We start from the raw sequence: 16,249 nt of genomic DNA, 5'->3' as shown, positions 1-16,249 counted from the left end.
AAGAAAAAACACAACCCTGTAAGCAAGTCACAAAGCCCCCTCCCCCTCCCCCAAGAGAAAAAAAACAAGCAAAGAAACAAACATGCCAACACCACAACGACAAAAACGCCTCAAAATGAGCCTTCAAGAGTGACAAGCCTTTGTCAAGGAAACTTGAGTTTTGGGCCTTATGTTACACGTTTTTTTTATCAATTATTGATAGAGAAAATGTTATGTTTAAAAACCAAAATGTTCCTTTCTCAATAAAGTTTTTAAAAAATTACGCATTTAAAACAAATCATGATTAAGATCAAGTCTTTAAGATCCGATGTTGAACATCATTTTTTTTTTCACACGTACAAGTACAGTATGCATGATGTCGTAAATATACATCACACAATCTTTTTTCTCGTACAATTTTACTTCAAGATTTTACCTTTTAACAGACATGTACATGTATGGCACATGTACACTGTACGTCAAAATTAAGTAGTTTTGTATAAGAGAAGGCAAGTATACATACCGCAATTTTTTTTTTTAAGTTATCTATAAAATTGCAAACGAACTCAATAAATCAAGCATTCCTTGTAAGTATATATAAAGGCCAGTACTGTGAGATACATGTACTCATCTAACTTTTTCTCTCATCCTGATTAAGTTTTGAACTCTTTGGACCTGTGTCTTTTTCCCCACTATCTTACAATCTATTCCAATTTAAAGGCACTGGACACTTTTGGTAATCGTCAAAGACCAGTTTTGTCACATTGTGTAATCATTAACAACAATCTGTAAAGTTTTGACTTGATTGGTCATTGATATGCAAGAGAAAAGAAAGAAAAACATCCTCGGTGCTCTAAAATTGCAAAGGTCGTGGGTTTGAATCCCACCCGAGTAATATGGCTGTAATGTTTTTCACAGAACTCAGGTGATGTACTGAGTATATACAGTGCTAACAGACATCGTTGTATATGGGTAAAAACCATAATGAATAAGAAGATCCTTGATGATAAAACAAATTAGTGTCTTTGACAATTACCAAACGTGACCAGCTAGTGCCATAATAACGCTGTGATTTTTACCTGCGACGTCATTCTGCACTATGTGACTTTGATGACCTCTGAGCAGGAACTGAGTGATTCTTCATCAGCTTCTTCTCCCGATTCGAGGTGTTGATCAGACCTCGTTGTGACTCTGACTGTCACCTGACTACGCATCTCCGTGATTGGTGGTAACAAGGATGCGGTACGTGGTGACGATGCAGAGTGCGGTGACGATGCAGAGTGTCTTGAGATTGGTCTAGACACACAAACAAAACAGGTAATCTTAATAATGTAACACATGGTTCTCAAAGGCAGAGGACACTATTGGTAATTACTCAAAATAATTTTAAGCATATAAACTTATAAGGTACTGAGTAATGGAGAGCTGTTGACAGTATAAAAAATTGTGAGAAACGGCTCCCTTTGAACTAACTTAGTTTTCGCAAAAGAACTAATTTTACACAAATTTAATTCAGAGACCTCAGAACTAGATTTTTAGGTCAAAAAATCCAGAATCTGAAAGCACACAACTATGGGTGGCAATTTGGCTTTTTTCCATTATTAACATTGTACCTCCCAACTCCGATGACCATTTGAGTTCAAATTTTCTCAGGTTTTTGATTTTATGCATTATGTTGAGATACACCATGTGAGAAGACTGGTGTTTGACGATAACTAATAGTGTCCACTGCCTTTAAGCTCTCCTCGAAAATGGGAAACATTCACATGTACATGTACATGTATTGTGTATGTAACACTTTCTAATGCTAATTGGTAAAAAGTTGTGAATAGGTGTTTACCGTCTTTCAAGTAACTCACAAAAGCGTGCCAAAATTCATGTAACATAGTAACTGTCTCTATAGTTGGAGGAATTCAACCAACTTGTGATCAAGCCTGCCATTGTACCACACAATACATGTATCCAAATCTAACACGCAAATTGCTTAGCCTTCAACCCTTTTTTTGCAAAAACAGAACAAACAAATAAGCTTGGTATCATCTAGGGGAAAATGTACCTGTTACTTTGATCTTCAGACTGCGTTAGTGACATAGACTGATCTGCCTCTGATTGTGAACGAATGTCGCCCTCTATTGTTGAGCTTTCACCGGACACTGGAGTTGATGAGGTGTCTGCATTTGTGACGTTTATACTTCTGAGTGGTGTGTCATAAAATGAGAAGAGAGAAGGAGAGAAACCGATCTAAAGTTTAAAAAAATTAAAATTCAACAATTTTTGTTTTTAAGTCGATCAAATAAATATAGTTTGTTAAGTCTCTAAACTGATAAATTTTATAGTAACGCATGGGAGAGTGAGTTAAAGAATAACCAACAAATTGTTCAAAGTTCATGGTAATGCAGTTAATGATTGGCCCACCCCTTATATCAACAAAAAGTCATAGGCCTTCTATATGTTAATACATTAATGAATTACACGGTAGTTGGAAAATGGACTTGCGTGTAGGTATATTACAATTTTCAGCAACAAATTGTTCCTGTATTTTTACAAGTTCATGGGTAATGCCGTTAATGATTATTCAAACCCTTAAATTAACACAAAAGTCAAAGATTTTCTACATGTTATTACATAAATGAATTACATGGTAATTGAAAAATGGACTTATGTATATTACAATAATGGACAGACAAGATAGGCTGTGGTGTAAAGCAACACTGGAACAAAATTTAAGTTGCGTGATATTTTGAGGCAAAAAAAAATCATTGAGTTGTTAAATGTCTGTCGCAGTGATAGCGTTCTGACTCTCTCCACGATTTCCTGCGACACTGGCTGTATTCTTACCAGACTGCTGGCCCCGGCGAGACTACTGCTTTAATGAGAATTAGTAGTCGGCAGTCAGCCTCTGCATGCAAGAGCAGTGATCTGGCGAGAGCAGTATTCGATCGCGGAAACTTGTATCATTACGCCACGATTCAACTATCTCACCAGGACAGACCTTTTCGACTTGTTCACAAGTCTAAATTTTTTGTTAAATCCAATAAGGTGATACTTTTGTTCGATATTTCTGGATGCAATACACAAAACCAACAGATTCACTTACAACTTTCACATTCAAAAGCTTTGACATTTGGTAAAGAAATTCAAGCTAATTCAGCCTAACTCTGTGGGCTAAATGGATAAAGGTGACTGTAGTGTAAGTGCAACTCTGTGGCAGAAAGCAGAGGACACTGAAAAAGGGCCCTACTCCAGGGTTTCAGGTTGTAGCAACGCTGGTGCGCTGTACATCACCTTGATGTTGTACTGCCTTTAAAGATCCTTCAACATGACCCGAAGAGCACTAACAAATGTGATTTTCGTTTAAACTGTTTTAGACTAGTTTTATCATAATGCTGAAGTGATACAGGGGCAAATATAGAAAGATCAAAGTCACATGGGACACTTTCAGCAAAATACAGTGACTGCTTGCTGAGAAACAGCAACAAAACTGCCACAGTATTTTCACATGAACATCAAATTCATCCACGTATAACTATGTAACAGCATTTACACCATGAACAACATTTACTTACAAAACACAATCAGACATCAGTGGTACAATCCTTCAATCCTTCCAGTGTGAGTTTGTACTATTGCGCCTAAGGCAAACATCGTGCTGTAATGCATCTTTGGAATTAAAAACTATTCACAACTAGTGTCAAAGCCGCGACTATTTGAGGTGCGACTAGTCAAGTATTAATAACAAAGTCTTATAAAGCGCACGTATCTACCAAACAAGGTACTCAAAGCGCAGAGTATATATGTTGGGCGCGATCGGTCAATCTGCGCGATCAACCGATCGCGCAGCAATCGGTCGATCGCGCATCAATCGGCGATCAACCGATCGTGCGGGAATGGCTCGGCGCGATCGGCCGATTGTGCAGGAATGATTTTGCGCGATCGGCCGATTGTGCAGGAATGGTTATGAGTGATCGGCCGATTGTGCAGGAATGGTTTTGCGCGATCGGCCGATTGTGCAGGAATTGTTTGGCGCGATCGGCCGATTGTGCAAAACTTTTCCTGCACGATCGGTTGATCGCGCAAAACTTTTCCTGCACTATCAGTCGATCGCGCAAACCCATTCCTGCACGATCGATAGATCGCGCAAAGCCTTTCCTGTGCGATCCGCTGATAACGGGAAAAAATACTCGTAGCGCAATCGATCAATCGCGCAAAGATGTCATTGCGCGATCGACCGATTGTTGCGCGATCAACCGATTGCTGCGCGACCAATTGATCTTAATTTGATCGTTCAATAGCGCAGTGCGATCGGTTGATCGCACAGATTGACCGATCGCGCCCAACATATATACAAACTTCGAGAAAGATAGGTTATTGCAGTGATAGATTCTGAGACCAAAAACAAAAAGAAACTAACTTATAACATGTCATGAGTCAAACTGAAATGTGGTTGAAAAAGTTACGTTAAAGGGTATTTTTTTATATGTACTTTTTCATAACAAAAAAACACAATGTCCAAAGATTTACATTAAACTTACACAGTTTGAAGATTATGATAGTGGAAAGCTTCCCTTGAAATTTTTCTTACTGATGTGCTGGAGTTTTTGAGAAATGAGTAAAAGTAATATTTTTCGTCTCAGTTTTAGCATGTAAAAACGTATTTTACATGTAGCATGTAAAAACGTATTAACCAGCTAGGCTATGGTTTTGGTACAATATCATAACTGGTTAAGGAGATTTTACATGCTAAAATCATTTTGGTCTCATGAGACCAACATGATTTTGTGACTTGTTTTACTCATTTCTCAAAAACCACACAACCTTAGTTAGTAATATTTGAAGGGAAGCTGTCCACTATCATTATTTTCAAACCCTGTAAGTTTAATGTAAATCTGTGGACATTTTGAAAAAGTACCCAAATCCTTTAAATGAAATGGTTACATTAACCCATATCCGCCAAGCTACGTAATAATCCTTATCACCAAAAATAAAATGCTATAAACGTCGACCTACGGGATTTCCTGTAGGAGACATCTTGACATGTTTGTTCTTCAGAGTAGCAATATTCCCAATTCACCCAGACCTAGTCTTAACTCACTCATTGAGTAGATGCTGGTTGAGGAGTGCAATGTGCTGATGAGCTTCCTCAAGCTCAGCGTTCAATAGGGAAATCCTCCTGTCTCGTTCGGCCAGCTCTTTGCGAAGATTATACACCGTTTCATCCAGAGATTCACAGAGAGCCTGCCCTCAAAACAACAACAACAACAACAGATTAAAGTGCCTGTCATCGAGTTTAATTATCATAGAAAGACGTAAAAAAAAAATGGAAATTTACTAAACAGAGAGCCTGTCCAAACAGAATAAAACAAACTCATAAAATGTACTTAAACGGTTACGATAGGCCTAATACAGCAGAAATTATTGCTAGCTTTAAAGATGCTATGTCAGATTTTTGACCCCAAACATTAAAAATTAGATTTTTTTGGGTGAATGGTATTTCAATGAGTATCACCCGTTCTAACGAAAAAAAGTTCAACTTTTACCTTTAATGGTCAGGAACCATGGCAAACATTTAAAACGTTTCTTATAAAACACATAAGAATTGGTCACATGATATATTGTTGGGATCTCGACAAAAACTATATTTTGAGCAATTTATTTTACTGCTACTCATAATTGGCGAACTTTTTCGAGCAATACCAATGGCTCAAATGAAAGCTTTTATCTTTCTCAAAATACCTATTGAATTTGAAATCAAAATTTTGGGGTCAAATCAGCCATAACAAACTCATGAATCAAACTGAAATGTGGTACTGAAATCAAAGTGCCTGTCATTCTTTAAATGAGTCTAATTATAATAGAAAGGCGTAAACAACTTCAAGAAAACAAAACAAATCTTGAATCAAACTGAATTGTGGTACTGAAAGAAATTCGAAATTACAGAGGAATTTATTACCAGCTTTAAAGACACTGGACACTACTGGTAATTGTCAAAGACCAGTCTTCTCACTTGGTGTATCTAAACATCAAACCTTTGAAAATTTGAGCTCAATTGGCTGTCAAAGTTGTGAGATAATAATGAAAGAAAAAACACACTTGTCACATGAAGTTGTGTGCTTTCAGATGCTTGATTTCAAGACCTAAAATTCTAAATCCGAAGTCTCAAAATCAAATTAGTGGAAAAGTACTTCTTTCTCAAAAGCTACGTTACTTGAGAGGGAGTTGTTTCTCACACTGTTTTTTACTATCAACAGCTCTTCATTACTCGTTACCAAGTGAGGTTTTATACTAATAATTATTTTGAGTAATTACCAATAGTGTCCCCTGCCTTAAATTGAAAGACAAGCACCCCTACAAATATAATCTGGAAAAAACAACATTAAGAGTCTCAATGTATTATTGTTGTTATTTTAACTGGATGGGGATTTCGTGGCTAGAACTGATCATAAAAGAGCTCCTGTAGCAATCAAAAGTCAACATTTTAGTATTAAGGAAGTACAAATACAATAATAAACTAATGTACACAGCCCGACAGTGTTTCGTTATCCAAACACAAGTGATACTCGAATGGCTGCTTAAGCGAAACCGAAAAGCAAAGAGACATCACAACATAAAAACACAATGGAACTTAAACAGAAAGTAAGCAGGTACAGTGAAAATAGAACAGGGAAATGGATTTCGACTGAATTTGGTATCATTGGGACTAGTCGTGGCAAAACCAGGCACACCCTGGTTTTAAACAATTACAAACTTGGTTGAATTTGCTCAGCGAACAGAAGTGAAAGGGCTTTGAACACAGTGAAAATAGGTCCTACAAGACAAGTTTTGTGTTTTTTCAGCACATTAATTAAAGACAGTGGACACTATTGGTAATTGTCAAAGACCAGTCTTCTCACTTGGTGTATCTCAACATATGCATAAAATAACAAGCCTGTGAAAATTTGAGCCCGATTGGCCGTCAGAGTTGCGAGATAACTATGAAGAAAAAAACACCCTTTTCATACAAAGTTATGCGCTTTCAGATGCTTGATTTCGACACCTCAAGTTCTAAACTTGAGGTCTCGAAATCAAACTCGTGGAAAATTACTTCTTTCTCGAAAACCACTCCACTTCAGCGAAGCCGTTTCTCTCAATGTTTTATACTATCAACCTCTCCCCATTATTTGTTACCAAGTGAGGTTTTATGCCGATAATTATCTTGAGTAATTACCAATAGTGTCCACTGGTAGTTACCAGGTCTGGTAATTAAATGCCAGTACTGGTAAACACATTGTACATGCTAAAACTTTGTTCGTCTCCCGAGATGAAAATCATTTTTTGGACATTACTTTATGTTTAAAGGGACATGTTGCCTTGGATTGGATCGGCAAAAGTGGTTTTCCTTTTATTTTGCAAACTAACATGGTCGGCCATTTATGGGAGTAACAAAATTGACTCCCATAAAATGGCCGACCATGTTAGTCGACGTTGTACATGTACAAAGAAAACCACGCATGTTCAAGGCGTATTAGTGTGGATTATACTTTTAGAACATCTTTCCAACCATACGCTTTTTATAACAAACGGTTACAAACGCTTTTCAAAGACCAACTCGACCGATCCAAGGCAACGTGTTCCTTTAATGTTGGTTGAGAAAGGGGTTTGGGTGGGGGTGTATTTAAAGGCAGTGGACACTTGGTAATTACTCAAAATAATTATTAGCATAAAACCTTTCTTGGTGACGAGTAATGGGGAGAGAGGTTGGTGGTATAAAACATTGTGAGAAACTGCTCCTTCTGAAGTGCCATGGTTTTCGAGAAAGAAGTAATTCTCCACGAATTTGATTTCGAGACCTCAGACTTGGAACTTGAGGTCTCAAAATCAACCATCTAAACGCACACAACTTCGGTTATTATCTCGCAAGTTCAATGACTGATTGAGCTCAAATGTTCACAGGTTTGTTATTTTATGTTTATAAATGTTGAGATACACCAACTGTGAAGGCTAGTCTTTGACAATTACCAATAGTGTCCACTACCTTTAACAGACGACACTCACCCTGCTTTCTTCAATGTTATCATGAGGACCTGGTGGATCATCGAGGCACAGAAACTCCCTTACAGGTCCACTACAGGGGAAATAATCACAAACAAAGGCGTCAGAATCACTTTCAAACCCAATAAACAAGTAACTGATTTCCTCAGACCTTCATCATGCTGCCTCCATCTTGGTCATGTTCCTTGTATCGAATAACAACAATGAATGCTCGTAATCATTTCGCAAATAATAACCAGACTAATTTGTTCTTCCAGCCTCGGTTTGGTAACATTGATATCAATGGGAAAAATTCAAGATGGCAGCACCCATGATAAAGGTCTATAGAGTTGTTGTTGTCAAATGGTTTAGGTCAAGCGTTGGCATAGCAACATCCAGATAAGCAAACCCTGGTACCATTTTGCCAAACACATTCATTCAGATTTGTGTTATAATGACCATCGTGCCTTACGAAACTACGCAAAAGCCTGCCCCTAATCATGTGACATAGCAACTGTCTCGATAGTCTAAGTAAGGTATCCAAATTTCAGTAGTAACTTACAATGTATGATCAAGCACGTTATTTTACCCAGACAATATTCAAATCTAACACGTAAATAGCTTATTCAGGAAGATATTTCCCCCCCCCCTCACCTCCACCCTGATCGTCACTATATTCTTTTCTTTATATTCCTTGCTACCGGTACTCACGTCAGTACAACATCTTTGTGGCCGGTGATATTGTCAATGAAAGCTTGTAAGCCAAGCTGCCTGTCCTCAAGAAAGTTCTGGTCAAAATTGCTGCCGAACCATCTCTTGGGCGGCAGAGAAAGGCGAAATATCGGGAAAAGTTCCCTCAACTGTAGAGAAAGAAGACAAAGAAAAAGGATTTAGGGCTATGCTATGGTTACAGAGTTACGTTGAAATGCAGGTTGAATGAAGGATTACTTCCTGAACTTATAAGGGCTCAAAATTAACACTGGACCACAAGCCCGTGGAAGTTCTCAACCGTAAAAGTCCGGCGATTTCATGTTTTTGAATAGTATCAACTCACTGTAATTTTCGCTATTCCTATTGGTAGAGAGAGCGTCACGTGGGTGTGTATAAACCTTTGTTTATGACCGGTAGTGTTAATTCATGGGCGTGACACGCGACCTTGCACCTGTTCTTATTAGACAGTTTCTTCATTCAGCTATTGGTCGAGAGCAACGGCTGAAACAGTTGTGCCACATCTCGCGATACGCGCGATGAGCACAGCATTACCTTATAAGGAGTTGTTTACCCGAGAACCTTAACTGGGCCTTACCATTTCATAGCTGGAGGGGTGTTGTGTTTAAAGAAATCATGAAACAATTATAATTTTTGCATTTATTTTACTTTTTGACCAAAAAGTGATGATGTTTTTGACCAAAAAGGTATTTAAGAATGGGAATCAAAGTGTGTTGAATCGGTTTTCAAATAGTGGTTAAAACCGACTTGATAATTTTACCGAGACAAAGTCGAGGCATGTAAATTATCAAGAACCAGACCTCGGCGGGTTTAAACCACTCGTTGAAAACCTCTTGACCACACATTGATTCCCTTACCCATTGCCCATAAAGCAATATGAGATCAAGCATCTCTCAGTGTTTTTTGGGGAAACAGCTCAAATTGTGGAACTGTGCAGATAGTGTAACTGCTCGTTTTGATTCTGGTCTTGTCACAAGTTTTCTGGCCCAGTGAAGTTTTGAGCTACAATCTCTGCAGTCTTGATATTTTCCCCCAAATATGAGCCAGGCTTTTTTTATTGAAGCCTGGGTAACTGGTGCGACTGGTGTCGTAATTTCGACTGTTGCTTCTAAGGCAAGTCGCGACTAAATCAGGTTAAAAAGGAACATGTTGCATTGGAACAGTCGAGTTGGTCTTTGAAAAGCATTTGTAACCGTTTGTTATGAAATGCATATGGGTGGAAAAATGTTGTAAAAGTAGAATACAATGATCCACACAACCATGCCTCGAAATTGCGTGGTTTTCCTTTTATACCGTCGACTAACACGGTCAGCCATTTGTCGGAGTCAACTTTTTTACTCCCAAAAATGGCAGACCGTGTAATAGTTCGCGAACGAAAAGGAAAACCACGCAATTTCGTGGCAATGTTGTGTGGATCATTGTATTCTACTTTTAAAACATCTTTCTAACCATATGCATTTCATAACAAACAGTTACAAATGCTTTTTATAGACCAACTCGTCCGATCCAAAGCAATGTGTTCCTTTAATCATGCCATCAGGACTACTACAAAAATAGTATAGCATTATGTTTACCTTGTCATTGACTCTCACAAAGTCTGTATACCTGCGGAAGATTAGCCAATTATCTCTGTCGGATCTCCGTACGTGTATTTTAAAGACCTGGTAGAAAATTGAACAAAATTAAACATCTTTAGCGATGCCTTGAAGTTTCAAAGTTCAGGCCGACAAACTATACCACCTCAGAATACTCATTGGAACACACTTTATGGAATGCTTCATGTCACTGCACGCCTATCCAATGAAACCATTGTACATTATGAAATCATTGTATCCATTGAAATCGATGGGCCTGTATGTAATAATAATAATAATAATAATAATCTGGGGGGCTAATCGTCCTTACTCGCAGCTAGAGTTGAATTGCGTAGGACGCTGCTACAACGTGTTCGAAAAGCAGGCATGCAAGGGCACATTCAGCTGCCAGCCACATCAACCCATTATGACCACGGCCAAGATCGAAAGTGTTTGATTTTTCCCGAGGGAGGAAAACCGGATAGTCTGGAAAACCCTCGTGGCACAGCAGAGAACCAACGCAGAACTCAACTCACATATGGCCCCGACCAGGAATCGAACCGGGGTCGCCTTGGTGAGAGGCGAGCGTTTTACCCACAAGCCAACCGTGCCACCCTAAACACCAGTGAGCAGTCTCTCTAGGGGACCAGGGGCCAATTTCATAGAGCTGCTTAAGCAAAGAATTTGCTTAAGCTCAAAAATAGCTCGCTTATTTTACACATGTTACTGGCCAAAATTTCATGCCATATACATTGCTTATGACTAGTATTTAGCTGTTGTTTACTTAGCATAACAATTGAGTAGTATCTTGGCCGGTAATCTGATTTTACTAAGCAATGAATTTTTTGCTTACGCAAAATTTTGTGCTTAAGCAGCTCTATGAAATTGGGCCCAGTCTACAAAGACCCACATTCAGGCTTTATACTTCATAGAGACAACGAAGGCGATTGCCTCCATGCCCCCTGGTCTTTGCCTTGGTGCCCTTGAAAGAAATGCTACAGTAAAAATTTACTTTTTCCTTATCATAGGGTGCCCTCTACCATTAAGGAGAAAATGACCTGGTGCCCTTGCTATTTCAAAAACGAAGGATACAGGCCTGCATGTTTACGGCTCTTGAGTCGGGGGAACATGAATAATGTACCAACGGAATACATACTGTACCTTGATCATGCCCACTTTACATTATCGGAAATACCCCACGGTACATGAATGAGCTTTGCATTAGTCTAGTACTAAATTTATTGACATGCCAGTCTGTTGCGCCATAGGGAACAGTCAAACAATGATTCTGTCAACAACCGCAAACCAGCCATTGTAGTTTCAATTTAGGCCTATTATCACTGACACTGTTTTTTAACTCTGTAATCTTATCGTAATAGTATTGGCAGATGACGACAGATCGCCTACAGTCTATTACCATGGTCTTACAAAACAAATGTTGCACACTGATGGGGTCCATGCGTTTGGTACACCCTACATGTAGGTGGCAAATGGCATCCGAGGCAAACATTTGACTCACACAGTGTGAAACAAATTAATCTACCATGTATTGTCGCATTATCCAAAACTACCAAACTCCAATGGTTTTGTACTATTTTTTTGTAGTTAATAAGTTATGGCACAAATGGGAATATAAAAAGAGGAATTCTGGGGAGTAACCTCTGATGGACTGGTATCCAATCTAGAGTGGGAATATATAAATACTCCCAGTCGTTTTTATGCCAAGGAAACCGAACTTAAACATTGGTCTGATGAGTCAGGCCTTATACTTGGAGGGGGCAACAAATGCGATTGCCTCCATGCCCCCCCCCCCCCCCCCCCCCGGTCATTGCCTTGATGCCCTTGAAATGCTCTTTACCAAGGAGAAAATGCCTTGGTGCGCTTTCACTTTTTGAAAATGAACTATACAGGCCTAATGCAGTATGCTTCGCTTTTGAAAGGGTAAGGGCACCAATAAAGACTTGTAATGCGCACACATCCACCCTGCTGGGTGTCCAAGGCAATTTCTCCTTTGCAAAGGGCACCCTATGATTAATTGTAAATTTCTACTACAGAGCATTTCAAGGGCACCAAGTCAATGACCATGTGGCACGGAGGCAATAACTTTGTTGCCTACGTGAAGTATCAGGCCTGCTAATGAGCAACATGCATAAGCCTATTGGATCGGGACATATTTTTTATCCCGGTTCTGTTTTTTTCCCGCAACTTTTAGAACAATTTGTTTTATACATTGTAAATATTTGTCTCTCCTTAATCAATTATTTCTTAAATAATGTGAAATAGTGTTTTTTTTCTTCTTATTTTTAATATTTTCCTGTAATTCGACCTCCGGTCGCCATGGGAATTTGTTTTTAAAATAATAAACCAATAATGAATAAATGAATGAATGAATGACAGCTAAAGAACCCACCGTGAATTTTGCTCTTTGCTCCATGATTTCATAACCAACAATAGGTGCTTTCAGTCTCTCCTCAGCCGTCTCCTGAACTGTTACATTCACACACGTTCCTACCCCCAGGCTATTATGTCTGGTGGCTCCGTCCCGTAGTCCATCAACAGGCCCCCCTGAAGAAGCCCCCTGTAGCCTGGAAGGAAGATTCTTAGGCCTGGGTGGTGTACCCGAGCCTGTGGTCATTAAGGCACTACTCTCTGGTATACAGTCTATCTCGTCTCCATCCGAGGATTTGGATTGTAAGCTCCTTGTGGACGAGGAGGTTGACACACTTTTCGTTGTCGTGTTCAGAGAAGCAGACGATGATCGAGCTTCGAGAGCCGTTTCCATCATGGGTGACGTCACGTCGATATGGTGATGGTCAAAGTTGTCTTCCATTATTACACAGTCGTTCTAACAATTTTGCAAGGAGGACTCTGAAATTATAAGAAATTTTGAAGAACATTATTATTCAGGTTTAAATTGGGCATCACAGCTCGGTTACAAAAAAATCATCTTAAAACAAATTGTCTTAATAATAATGATTTGAAACTGAGGCACCACCTGTTGCCTTGAAGTTAAGATTGATTCAAAATAAATAGGATAAATCTTAGCTCTTTTGGAAAGTGGGCCCTTGGCCTATTATGATCTGTTTATATCATAACCAAAGAAATTTGCATTTATGGAAGCAGGACGCTTATTACAGGTTAAAATCCCAGTCAGTACTTTAAGTTGCATTATTTGATTGATGCACTAAATTTTTCAATATTCCAATCCTTCGAGCATTAGGGTCTATAGTAGTAGTGGAGTTGGAGGGTTACGAAGCATACTCGAGTGAAAAGGGCAAAATGGTCAAACACATACAATTTCAACATTTGCTCATTTTTTACCACTTTCAAAAATCATGATTCAAATTCTATGAACACGACCTTAATCCTCAATATCTAATGAATAGGCCTAACACTCAAAACACCATTGATAAAATATTTCGAAAAAAAGTACAAAAACTTACCAGATCTTGGAGCAAAACAGTCACAAATGTCCCAGTCTGAAAAGTAGCACTGCTATTTTGTGACTTCCCGATATATGTTCAACGCTTTATTTTTTGGTCACCAAGCGCTGAACCGCAGGTACCAGCCAATTGAATTGACAACCTGACGAGCCTCGGCTGAGTTGGACTAAACCATTCTGTAAAAGGGGTGTTGCAGTGCGGCAGTGCGTGCGCGCTATATGAGGTGATGAGTGAACGGCGGGCCGGCCTAGTAAACAAACAGCGCGCACGCACTGCCAAATATAACACCCCTTCAGATTGGTTTACTCCAACTCGGCCGCGGCTCGGCAGGTCGTCAATTCAATTGGCCGGTACCTGCGGTTCAGCACTTGGTGACAAAAAAAAAAAGCGTTGAACATATCGGGAAGTCACAAAATAGCGATGCTACAGGTTCAAAATAGAACCTGGGAAATTTGTGACTGTGCCGCTCTGGGATCTTGTAAGTTTGTGTCCTTTTTGTTCAAAATATTTTTTTAATTGTGTTTTGGAGTGTTATTCATTAGACATTGAGGATTAAGTTTGAGTTCTTAGAATTTGTATCATGATTTTTGAAAGTGGGAAGAATTGAGCAAATCTGTTGACTAAGTAAACTTTTTCGCCTTTTTCACTCAAGTATGCTTCGTAACCCTCCGGCTCCGCCGTCGGCAGGAGGGTTAAGTTATCGCAATTAGGTCTATAGGTAAACATAATTTATAAGGTTTATCGCAAATAGACAAAATAACCAGTGAGGTCACTGTTGAACCCACACAAAGATATATCCCCATGCATGCGCACGTCGTGGCCATGCATGACAACATACAATGCTCTGTAGCAAATGCCCCATCTGCCTACCCATAACGCATTACAGTTCTGAATCGTGATAAAAAATGGCAAATAATGGATGAAAGAGGATGAAGCAGTAGACTCGGTAGAGCCCAATTAATAATAGTAATAGCCTACCAGAGGAGAGAAGGAAGGGGAGAGTTAGGGAGATACCACAAATTTAATTTTTTGTATTTTATTTTTATAAACCACAAGGGAAACTGACTGAGTAAATTTGTAAATGATTTTTGGGGTTGAACAAAGAATTGACTAGAGTGGGATTCGAACCAACGACCTCCGGATTAACGTGCCGGTGCTCTACCAACTGAGCTATCTAGCCCTATATTGGCGGTGTCCCTATTTTGTCAATATCTTTGTTCAGGGGTGCCAGTCAGAAGCCATACAACCGTTAACTGCCGTGTAGCCAGGGATCACACCCAAATTACGATACAACCTGGGAAGCGGCAGCTAGGGGATCACCTTAAGGGGATGCGACTTTTTGTTTCAGATATCAATATAAACCACAAGGGAAACTGACTGGGTAAATTTGTAAATGATTTTTGGGGTTGAACAAAGAATTGACTAGAGTGGGATTCGAACCAACGACCTCCGGATTAACGTGCCGGCGCTCTACCAACTGAGCTATCTAGCCCTATATTTGCGATGTCCCTATTTTGTCAATATCTTTGTTCGGAGGTCCCCCAGTCAGCGTGAGCATGGTCAGGGGTAAAAAAAAAAATTTAAAAAAAATCGTTGAGAAATAAAACCTGCGGCGAAATACTATTAAAATACCGAAGCTTTTTTCATTATCATTAAAGGCAGTGGACACTATTGGTAATTACTCAAAATAATTATTAGCATAAAACCTTTCTTGGTGACGAGTAATGGGGAGAGGTTGGTGGTATATATCATTGTGAGAAACAGCTCCCTCTAAAGTGCCATAGTTTTGGAGAAAGAAGTAATTTTCCAAGAATTTGATTTCGAGACCTCAAGTTTAAGTTTAGAACTTGAGGTCTCGAAATCAACCATCTATAATTCTAAACGCACACAACTTCGTGTGACCAGGGTGTTTTCTTCTTTCATTATTATCTCGCAACTTTGATGACCGATTGAGCTCAAATTTTCACAGGTTTGTTACTTTATGCATATGATAATAATGATAATCATTATTAATCATTATTATCATTATTAATGAGATACACCAACTGTGAAGGCTAGTCTTTGACAATTACCAATAATAGTGTCCACTGCCTTTAATTTAATGGTGACGGGAAAAGGAAACCATTTTCGTTTTAAATATACAAAGAAAACAGTGCATTCCTTTTGGCTTTACCTTTAGACCATAGTCTAGAGAGGTAAAGAGCGTCGTCAGTCATCATGTTTCATGCACACAGTCAACGAACAAACAAACAAGGTCAACATGACCATGAAATCTACCTCCATGTTCAGAGTCACGAGTGACGACGGTGCCGTAAACTCCTCCCATAATGTAGTGCAGTAACTAGGTAGAAAAACACATACAAAGTGGATACTTACGAGTAGGGTAGACCATGTGTAAATGTAGAACATTTATACCACATTAGACTTAGAGGAAAGTGACCCAACTTAGTTGACAAAATCAGCTGCTTATTTTTGTTATGTTAGTGCCGAGCACTTCGTGCGCGAGATCGAGACGTC

General features: G+C 39.1%; 1 protein-coding gene across 2 annotated transcripts in view; it reads right to left on the bottom strand.

The window, feature by feature from the left end:
* LOC139934649 (uncharacterized) overlaps positions 1-16,249 on the bottom strand; it is a 26,949-nt gene extending 10,700 nt beyond the window's left edge. Inside the window, exons 1-8 of one of the 2 annotated variants that reach the window (XM_071928971.1) lie at positions 16,109-16,249; positions 12,700-13,157; positions 10,290-10,376; positions 8,698-8,846; positions 8,011-8,080; positions 5,072-5,214; positions 2,036-2,173; positions 1,059-1,275 (exon numbers count right to left, since the gene is read on the bottom strand). In XM_071928971.1, coding sequence (XP_071785072.1) covers positions 1,077-1,275; positions 2,036-2,173; positions 5,072-5,214; positions 8,011-8,080; positions 8,698-8,846; positions 10,290-10,376; positions 12,700-13,119 — 1,206 coding nt within the window. In that variant the 5' untranslated portion in view covers positions 13,120-13,157; positions 16,109-16,249 and the 3' untranslated portion in view covers positions 1,059-1,076. Of the gene's footprint in view, positions 1-145; positions 1,276-2,035; positions 2,174-5,071; positions 5,215-8,010; positions 8,081-8,697; positions 8,847-10,289; positions 10,377-12,699; positions 13,158-16,108 lie in introns of those variants that run through there. The other variant, XM_071928970.1, reaches the window with a different exon arrangement.

The sequence above is a fragment of the Asterias amurensis genome, chromosome 3 (assembly GCF_032118995.1).
Source record: "Asterias amurensis chromosome 3, ASM3211899v1".
Classification (NCBI taxonomy): domain Eukaryota; kingdom Metazoa; phylum Echinodermata; class Asteroidea; order Forcipulatida; family Asteriidae; genus Asterias; species Asterias amurensis.
The sequence above is the reverse complement of the archived record's forward strand: the minus strand, read 5'-3'. Positions and strand labels throughout refer to the sequence as shown.